This window comes from Polistes fuscatus, unplaced genomic scaffold (assembly GCF_010416935.1).
Source record: "Polistes fuscatus isolate 324 unplaced genomic scaffold, CU_Pfus_HIC Scaffold19, whole genome shotgun sequence".
NCBI lineage: Eukaryota > Metazoa > Arthropoda > Insecta > Hymenoptera > Vespidae > Polistes > Polistes fuscatus.
The window spans coordinates 1,890,194-1,900,116 of record NW_025113095.1 but is presented as its reverse complement, the minus strand read 5'-3'; the positions used below and the strand labels follow the sequence as shown (position 1 = coordinate 1,900,116).

The 9,923-nt window shown below is 29.5% G+C and overlaps 1 protein-coding gene across 5 annotated transcripts; it reads right to left on the bottom strand.

Annotated features, from left to right (window-relative positions):
- Positions 1-208: 208 nt before the first annotated feature.
- On the bottom strand, positions 209-9,720 carry LOC122515810 (calpain-B). 5 transcript variants are annotated; one of them, XM_043633293.1, is made up of 15 exons: positions 9,387-9,720; positions 5,386-5,562; positions 5,143-5,330; positions 4,752-5,055; positions 4,477-4,658; positions 4,134-4,384; positions 3,909-4,066; positions 3,609-3,826; positions 3,496-3,538; positions 2,992-3,036; positions 2,670-2,799; positions 1,509-1,643; positions 976-1,103; positions 694-889; positions 209-605 (listed from the first exon to the last, which is right to left on the bottom strand). In XM_043633293.1, exons 1-15 carry the CDS (start codon positions 9,480-9,482, stop codon positions 520-522), a joined length of 2,337 nt encoding a protein of 778 aa, XP_043489228.1. In that variant the 5' UTR covers positions 9,483-9,720; the 3' UTR covers positions 209-519. The 5 variants fall into 5 exon arrangements, with proteins under 5 accessions (XP_043489228.1, XP_043489227.1, XP_043489229.1 ...); XM_043633292.1 differs by lacking the exon at positions 9,387-9,720 and adding an exon at positions 7,843-8,609; XM_043633294.1 differs by lacking the exons at positions 2,992-3,036; positions 9,387-9,720 and adding an exon at positions 7,843-8,608.
- Between the last annotated feature and the right edge of the window lie 203 nt (positions 9,721-9,923).

The following is a 9,923-nucleotide window of genomic DNA, read 5'->3' as shown; positions in this document are numbered from 1 at the left end:
TTTTATATAGCATTTTTTATAAATTCTATTATAATATATATATATGTATATCAAACTAAAGCCTTTCAAATCTTAAGAAAAATTTCTTTTGTTCGTATTAATGATATAGTTATTTAATATAATAATGTTAGAATGCATTCGTGTCAGTATGTCTAAAAAAATAATAAAATTCATATATGCAGAAGAAAATAATAGTATAGATAAGTTCTCAGCTTCATTATCCTTTGGTATTGAAAATATGTGAGCTTTCTATTTGCATTAATCAGAATAATTGTATTACCTGCATAAAAATCCTATTTTGCTATATATGAATGTAAATATTTCAAACTTCATAGGCAATTAATGCTCATATAAATACCTTCATAATATTTGGGTATATATATATATATGCTAATCTTTTCTATAATTTTATATAATATAAAAAATAACGATGAGAGGAATTTTTATCTGCAAACCTTAAATATGTAAGGCACGTAAATAACTGAGGAAAATGCATTAACGATAATAAGATGCAATAATTTAAGAATATAATGTTTTCTCTATCCATTCTTCCATTGTAAATGTTGCTGAATTAGTTTGATCCGGATCTCTCTCCCTGAACATATCTGTGAAAAAGAAAAAACAATAGATTTTATTATATTTTATTTCTTTACACATTATTTAACGTCTCATATTTCAAAAATTAATAATTACCGATCATTGTTTTCAATCGTACGGCACACATTATGTAATCATCAAACATTATTTTACCATCTGTAGTTCCATATCGATGTACCAAAATATTTAAAATATGATTATTAAGTCTATATCCTGCACTATTCAAAGCTTGACGCAATTCAAACGCATTCAAATGTCCAGATTCATCCTTATCGTACAATTTGAAAACGGCCTAAACGAATAAAATTACAAAAATGTTTTAGAAAATACAGGGAATGAAGGGATAGAATATTTCTTGAGTTAAAGAGATAAATTTACCCTCCACTTCCTAATATCATTCCATAAGGTTCTAAATTCTTCGAATCCAAGCTTTCCCGAATGATCTACATCTAACATAGCTACCATACTCCGACATACGTCTTTAGAAAATCCTCTATCTTGTGTATCTGTAAATATAATTTCATCTTAAAAAAGTTAAGCAACATTATAAAAACGAAATATAAAAAGAATGAAATTATTAATATTATGAAAAAAAAAGAAACGTTAATTGCACGAATGATGATGCGACTATACAATAGGCATTTATACAAACTGCTTTCTAATGTAAATATATTTTAAGCAATTTGTTAATAGCGCAGCATATACTGCATTATGTTGAATAATTATTGTCATGCATTTTTTGTTATCGTAGCGTCGTAACCATATACATTTTATTTTTTGATATCTTATATAAATAATTCTTTCTTCTCAATATGTGGATTTCAATTCTTCATAGAATTGACAATATTATACCACGTGTTGTGTTGTATGTGTTACACCACAATTTTATTTTATCAATAGTTATCCCTTACCTACAGATTTATTGTATTGTTCATTATTACAAACAATGCCGCACAGCAGTGAGATGACAGTGTCGATAAAAGAATCATTTCCTTGTACTGATTCTGGTTCATGTGCCTCGCTACGACGCGTCGACTGTGGTAACTCTACCCGTAACATACAGCTATATGTTAACAATAATGTTTGCATATATACACTTGGGTCATAGAAGTATTCATTAGGTGAAACAAATTATTTGTAATAGTAATTATGACAATGACCTAAATTATAAAATCGTAAACATTCATTTTATGATTTATTTTATATTCAAATTACTCGTATTACAAAATAAATCATCAAATAAATTAATAACTTAATTTCATTGTCATAATTAACGATTCAATTGCATTACAGATACCCACATTGTTGTTGTTTTAATCACTTTTATGCTGTTAAACTTGGTTCAATAAAAAATAAGATTTTAGTTGGACAATTTTGTAAAAATTCAAATGTATTACCACGTATTGAACGATAAGGTGCATTTTTGAAATGTAATAATAAATAAATATCATTTGTAATCACGTTGCGAACTTAAAAATAGTAACAAGCTTGAATTCTTTTATTTGTAGTGACCCAATTGTATTTATGTGTCGCAGATATGATTAACATGAAAACAATTCAAGAAACACAGCCGTGCACATTAAAGAAAATAAATTCATGTTGTATGATACATGTATTCTTAGTGCAATTAATTTTATTTAAAAAAAATAATAGAACTAATTAATTATCATGAGTCAAGAGGGAAAGAAACACTAGAAAATAAAAGCATCTAATGAAATCATCAATGATCTTATTGTTTGTTATATAAGAAGACTGTGTGGAAAAACGAATGGCAAAAAGTAATGCTCGATATGAATATTATTAAGTTCATTAATTACACAAGTCATCAAACGATGTTAAATACCCAAGCACACAAGTTACAAGGGGGGAAGCAGTGAAATAACAAGCACGTAAAAAATACAATACAATGAAATGAAACTTGATATAAATATTTCAAGGATTTATAAATTCACGATTGAATTTTTTTCCAGAAAATTATATCCAATAAATTATTATTAATATTATTTTAGATTTATTTGTTTTTTTATTTAAAAGATCTAATGGTCGTAAAGATAATTTTTCTATTGATTTACCTTTCCTCATTGCAAAATCCAAGATTTCTTTAAGTTCCATCCAATCCACTTCCAGATCATCGCCAGCGAGTTTTTTAAAGAATTCTCGTACCTTTTCGACATTCCGATCAGGTTCAGGTTCATCACGGATCTATTATGTATCAAAATAGAATTTTATCAAATATATTCTACTACATTAGATGATTGATGATAGCACATAACTAAATTAAAAATAAAATCTATACGTGTTAAGATATTTTTTAATCCAAGGTTAATAATATTAATTTAATGGTAATTTTATTTAGTGTCAGGCAGTACTACAATATGCGTGCGTTTAACTTACTTTTTCATCATCCCCGTCCGTATTAGTGCCTTTAGGATTAATCACCTAAAAGCCAAGCAACGTGATCATGCATGTTCGACTTTACGAACGTTCCTCGTGAGTCAGATATAACGTTATATATAATTGGAATTATTTTTTTCTTTTTGTTTTTTGTTAAACGAGACATGAGTCATTAAGGATACCCAATAGTCATGGATAAAATTTTTAGTAGATGATCATATTAAAAAAAGAGTCTAGACAAATATTATGTGCATATGTATATACTTTTTAAAAATTAAATTTGTTAATTAGAATATGTTAAGTTGAATGCAAAAAAAAAAAATAAAAAGGTGATATACATTACATTAAGTCTATAAGATTAATCTTTAGAAGCATAATTTTAAAAAATGTGCTTTGTGTAAGCAAAATAGTTATCCTTAAGTAATGCATATTTATAATATACAACATATAAACTCACACACATGAAATATCATATAATCTAATAACAAAGTTTCGTATTCTTACCCTATCGTCAACTTCTCCAATTCCAACTTCCTCATCATTTTCCCTAAGAAAAAAAAATATTCGTAAGTATATGTTACATAGATATTCGAGGCAATCTGAATATCAATACTTACTCCATATAATTTTTATTTTCTGAGAATATCCTTAGTAAGAATTCACCTTCTTCGTTAGGATCGAAAGTACTCGGAACAATACAATAGACACCCGGTGGTAATTTGAATCGACAGGTAACTTCGCGTAAATTAATGAAAGCTGGTGATCGTGCTACGGATGCATTATATTTAAAGAAATTGATGTCCAATGGTTTTGGTAATCTATCGGGTTGTTCCAACTGTTAAAAAAGGTTGCTCATCAAAAATTGTAACGAATTGACTATATAAATTAAAATACAAAAATACAACACATGTACACACATAGTATATAGCAAATCCAATAGTAAGACAATCCGCACCCATTCTTCGTTGGGCTCGTCTATTTTTTTGCATCAATGCAACAATAACAGTACATTTGTCATCATCGTCATCAGGATGCTCCAATGTTATTCGATATTGAGGATTATGATAAAACGTTTCTAAAAATATAATATCGATAGGATAAGTTTATTCATGAGACTTCATGAATTATTTTTAAATGTTTACCTAAAAAGTTTCTGCAACCACCAGCTGTAACTCCACGTACCCATTCCCCTTCAAAAACGCTCATTTCCCATCGTTTTTTTCCAGCATTAATATCATTTTCAGTTAAAGAATCTGGATTCAAGTTACATATCTCAAGTTGCGTGAAATAAGTTTTAAAATCTTGGAGGGAAATCCAAAATTCGCCATCTACGTCGAAAGTTAATCCTAATTCTCTCTTCTCATCATCAGAAATAAATCTCCATTCCGGTGACCTATCAGTTAATAGATTTACATTAATAAAAAAGAAAAAAGAAAAAATATAATTTATGGTAATATAAAAAAAATATGTAAATAACTTAATTACTTATCGCTCCAAGGACCGTTCCATTCCGCTTCATTACCCCATGGATTTCGTAATCTGATTAATGGTATTCTGCCATATTGATTCGGTGTTTGAATTTCTACATACTTGACACGCGTAATACTGTAAGCATGGCCTCTTATTAGTCCTTGAGGTGTTTCTGCTTCCAATACATTTGGATCGGGCTAAAATAAGAAAACGTTTTACGAGCGCATAAATACTCGACTACTTTTGATCGTTCGAAATGTCAAAGATAAACGTAAACGTTGTGTTCATACTTCTATGGAACAACCCATAAGTGAATTTCTTTCAAATGCCTTTAAAAGAACGTTGAATAAATTTGGTGGAGCTTCGTCCATTTGATACATCTCGGTAACCCCTCCTGTAAAATCTTCCATAGCTTCGCATGTCGTACCTCCTTTCAAAGCTTCGTAAGAACCATGAAGTTTAGCATATGCTTTTTCTAAAAGAGCACTCCAAAATTCGTTGCTTTCGGCGGAATGCATGTATATCAGTTCACCGTTATATGTAGGTAAACGATCATCAATAACAACGTCCACCCATCTACCGTATTGCCAAAACCTACACAACAGATATATGTCTGTTTGTATAGCAGAGTATTCGATTATTAAACAAAAAAGAAATCGAATAAAAAAATAATGCATTAACCTGAAGTGAAAAATTCCAGCATAATTTTCCTCAAAGCTTTGATCTTCTGGTACAACTTGGAAGAACAAATTCGAATCCATGGTAAGATTTGCAACAGCTGCAAGTAACCAACAATCACCTAACTCTCCTTGTTGAACATCGAATCTTGAAAAACCTTCGACGAAGAGTTGTGGATTGTCCGCGATTTCCTACAAATTTTAACAGGTAATTCGAATTTTTCTTTTTTTTTTTTTTAATTCTTACCATCGGTCTCCTCCATTCTATGTATCTATCCGGTCTTTTGGAAAAGTATAGAGACGAATCGGCAGCAGGAAATTCCGGATCTTCAAAAAGTTGCCCGTTTTGAAGACATTCTAATCTCAACGCATTAAAATCTTGAATCTCACCGCGTGCTCTGATACCTGAACCTTTTTCTCCAAGCTAGGATAAAAAGGAACAATAGTTGATATTTTATTTATCGGTTGTATTAACAATATTAAGAATAATAATCTAATTGTAAGTATAGAAATCTAGAAATCTTCAATTTATTATTCTTTCCATTAAATTCAATTAAAATTATTAACAATTATTTTGTGTTATACGTAATAATAGAAGAACCATTAAAAAAAAAAAAAATCAAATGTGTGTGGTGTTACTCAAGTCATTTTAAATAAATTAATGATTCTAATCGATCGTACAACCGAAACCTTACGTTGTAACATTTTTTTCCAATAAAATTCGTCATACTTTTAACGCCTTCGTTATCATAATGAATTAAATTAGGTTTATACGAATTTATCATCTTCGAAGAATTCAATGGTGGTATAACGATTTGGTTACGAAAAAAATTTTTTTGTTGTTGTTGGCAAGGAAATTGCAATTTCGAATAAGTGTCGGCTTTAGTTCGCGAGATGTTAATCAACATTTTGGAAGATTGCAACGAATTCCTATTTTTTTTAACATTCCCCTCTGATACTGGAGAAAGTTTTAACAAAGCAACACCTTCCTCCAGGTATGTCGAATAACGATAATTTGTGTATGAAGGTGGTAACGTTCGTCTTCTATTAACTTCGGACATTTTATTTTATTATTTTTTGTCTCTTTACGCTTTTAATTAATTAATTTCTCTTGTAATAATTAAGCACACAACCGTTCGCGAACGCGTACAAATACGTAGTGTTATATTATAAAAATAATTCTATGGGGAAAAGAAGCTTATCATACATAAAAATCGCAACATGATATCAATTAGCCGGATAATAATTAACCACTTTTAAAAGAGTATCGTTAAGTTAAAACAAACCGCAAGATAAATTCGTATAAAACTTCCTGTTTATTTATTTTTATATAGATTATATGTTACGCATTGATGTGAAATAAATTGAAGATTATAATTTTAAAAAGTTCAATTAATTTAGTTACCTTATTACGTTATGTCAAACTCTCTTTTTTTTTTACCAATTACTAGGTGTAATATTATTTAATTTTACTATAATAAATAAACGAAATTACAATTTTTAGTTAATGTTATTTTAACAATTATGTTTTCAATAATTGTAGATACTGTAATTAAAAAATGAATAGTCTATTAATTATTATGTTAACAACAATTTAATTACAGACGACGAAATGGTACTTTAAAGACAACGTAAGTCAATTTACATATCATATATGTCGTTCGTTTCTTTTATATTGAAGAATATATTTGAGATTCTTATTCTTTAATAATCAAATAAAGTGCAAATTTGTACTTCATGCATTTACTGTTATTACATAACAAATTTACGTTTTTGAAAAGTTAACTACTCACTTAAAAAGGTTAATTGATGTTGTACATCGTGCATCATGAGCATTAATCATTTTAAAGTTTGATCAAAAGTTTCACGAACAATTATACAATTGTCAACATTATATTAATAGTTCAACTAATAATCCAAAAAAGAAAAAAAAACAAAAAGTAGATAAAATTTGTAAAGTAATATACATTATGAATAGCGATCTATATAGAAACTGGTAGATCAATATTCATCTTTTAAAAAGAAATAAGACAAGTGTTTATTATTGTATTCAAAAATAATTCACAATACTGTCACGTTTAGTCAAACAAATGTTGCATTCAAATACACCTTCTTCAAATTACTTCTTATTATCATATTAAGTTGCAATTGCGCATCATTGCTAGCCAACACTATTATTAATTTTCTACCATGCGATTCGATATATTGAAAGAAATTAATTTAACATAATCATCTACAGCGTTTAAAAAAATAAATCAAAATAAGATAATATGAACTATTAATAAAAGATACGCAAGTCCATCGACATATAATGATTATTATTTTAAAATATTCGTCATGAAGTGAATGGCACTCGTAGAAAAAAAACTAGAATCTCATTATATCGTAGCAATCGTATAATCGTGAAACAAACGTCACTAAAATGATTATTGTTTAATTCATCTTTTATGACACACACAACATTCCAAAGACTGACATGCACGATTGACTCACGTAGTACCTCAACACACCTATGTTCTTTGTAAACCGTTATTAGCGGCAAATTTGATGAAATTTAAATTACAAAAATTATAATTTTTTTTTGTTTTTAATTACGAACAATAGTTGCATTCAATACCCGCTTTCCTTTTTATATTTTTTCTCTCTCTCGATCTCTTTTTCTCTCTCTCTACTTATGATATTGTACATGTAGAAAAATGCCTACCACTTTGATATTGAACAGGGACGGTAATATCCTCTTCACTTCAACGGCCGTTTTAACAAAAACGTCATCGAGCACGTTTCTGGTACCTCCATCAAAGTAATTCATTGTTAGTTAGTCTGCCGGCTTTTTTATTTTTTTTTTAATCACTTTTTTTTAATTTTAATACTTATTCGCGAAAACACGCGCAATTATTGCACCTTTTCTACGATATAAACGCTTTAATGAGAATGAAACGTTGAACGTGTTTCGTTAAGATCACGCACGAATGATGATGATGATGTTAGGTACGATCGATTTAACCTTGCTTTCGGAATACGACACGAGTTGCGTTGAAATAATATTAGAAGGCCGTACGGGAAACATTAAATTAAGTTGTTAAAAATACGCGAACTCGAAAGTGAACCAGCTGAACGCGCTTCTCTTTTTCTCTCAACTTGCTTTAACACCCTCTACGTTCTTTTCTTCCGACATCAACGCACCAGACCTTGTTTTTCTATAGTCCTCGCCCATATTTCGTCACTCCCCGACGATGACGCTATTTCGATGCGCCGTAAAATACAACAGATCTTCACAGATTTCTTATTTCAATAAACACCACGTATTCTTTTTTAAATTGACGCCTATGACGTTTCGATTGCACTCGACTTGACGTTTACAATGATAAGAACGTCACACAAACCCTTGTCACGAATTTTCCCTATTGTACCTATGCATTATTATACTTAGGAATGCGTGTTTATTCTATAAAGCCGCGTGGCACCTTACCGGCTTAGCTAGGAACGTAACATGATTAATAAGTACCTCGTCTTCTTCGATTTACTTTATTTTCTTCTATTTAATATTCTATTTTTTTTAAATGTAATTTAAAATAAGAATGTTCTTTTCTTCGAAAAAATATATTATCGTTTCTTTGTAACGTTAGTAAGAAAATTATCGAGTATGTAAAACAAAATTACGCGACGTTAGAATTTTATTTGTAAAATCAAGGGCCCGAAAACGAGTCGATCGATACCTGGCATTCGTACTCGGTTAAATTCGACTAACTTCGACTAATTTCGCCGTGTTCGATTCGATTCGATTCGAGAGAGAAATAGAGCTTCGAGTATCGATATAAATTTTTTCGCGCGAAATATTTGAAATACATTGAATGGCCTTGCAATGGAATCACTTTTCTAATCGTTATATTAAGTATGAATTTAGATAGTTATAGGCAAATAAATGTTGAATAACGTAATAAAATTCAATTGCGAATTATAATGGACAATCATCGAATCAATTCGAATAAATGTAGCGACAATTTCGAATTAATTCGAATGACATTCATTTTTGTTCAACTGCAATGTAATATATAAAATTATAGGAATTTATACATTATAAAAGTATATCTGAATGACTATAACAAATATCATAATAGTTTCAACAAATTTTTCTGATTTCTAATAAATACTGAATTGATTCGATAAACCTTTGACGACTGAATGACAATTTTTGCAAGAGAAAATATTTAAATACCCTTTCCCAAATCACGTGCTTTTTATACTCACTTCAATTTCTTTTGTTTGTTTTCGCACGAATATTTGTTCCGTTACTTCCGGTCTCCATCCGTAACTGAGAGAATTTTTTTCGTAATTATTATACATGACTTTTAGATTTTATCTTATCACACTCTCGAATTATAATAATCGATAAAGGATCTTCCACACTTGGACAACGAGACACTCGTATCACGTTTTCTTCGCGAGTTCTGTTCAAATTTCGAAAAGAAGATTTTCCGAGTTGCTTGTTGGTTTTTCCGTTGTTTATTGATACGTTGCACAATAAAAAATGTGTTACGCTTACGAAGTTCTCTCTCTCTCTCTCTCTCTTATTTCTGACAATTTCAATGCCAATGTGACAGAATGCGCCACCTAGTGATTTTTATCTCAAATGATACTGGAGTAAGGTCGACACAATTTTTTTTTTTATAAGCACTAGCGTAGTATAAACCAGATGCACATCACACACATACAAAAAAAGTTTTCATTAATGTTTCAAGAGTTATAGTAGATGTATATATATATATGTATATATCGCTGCAATTT

Excerpts from the sequence above, each read along its gene's own strand:
- LOC122515810 (XM_043633292.1), bottom strand. The coding sequence starts at position 7,947 with ATGAATTACTTTGATGGAGGTACCAGAAACGTGCTCGATGACGTTTTT. Across the intron at positions 5,056-5,142 it reads GCTGGAATTTTTCACTTCAG|GTTTTGGCAATACGGTAGAT; the intron begins GTTAATGCATTA and ends TCTGTTGTGTAG. Across the intron at positions 3,037-3,495 it reads TTGGAGAAGTTGACGATAGG|GTGATTAATCCTAAAGGCAC; the intron begins GTAAGAATACGA and ends CTTGGCTTTTAG.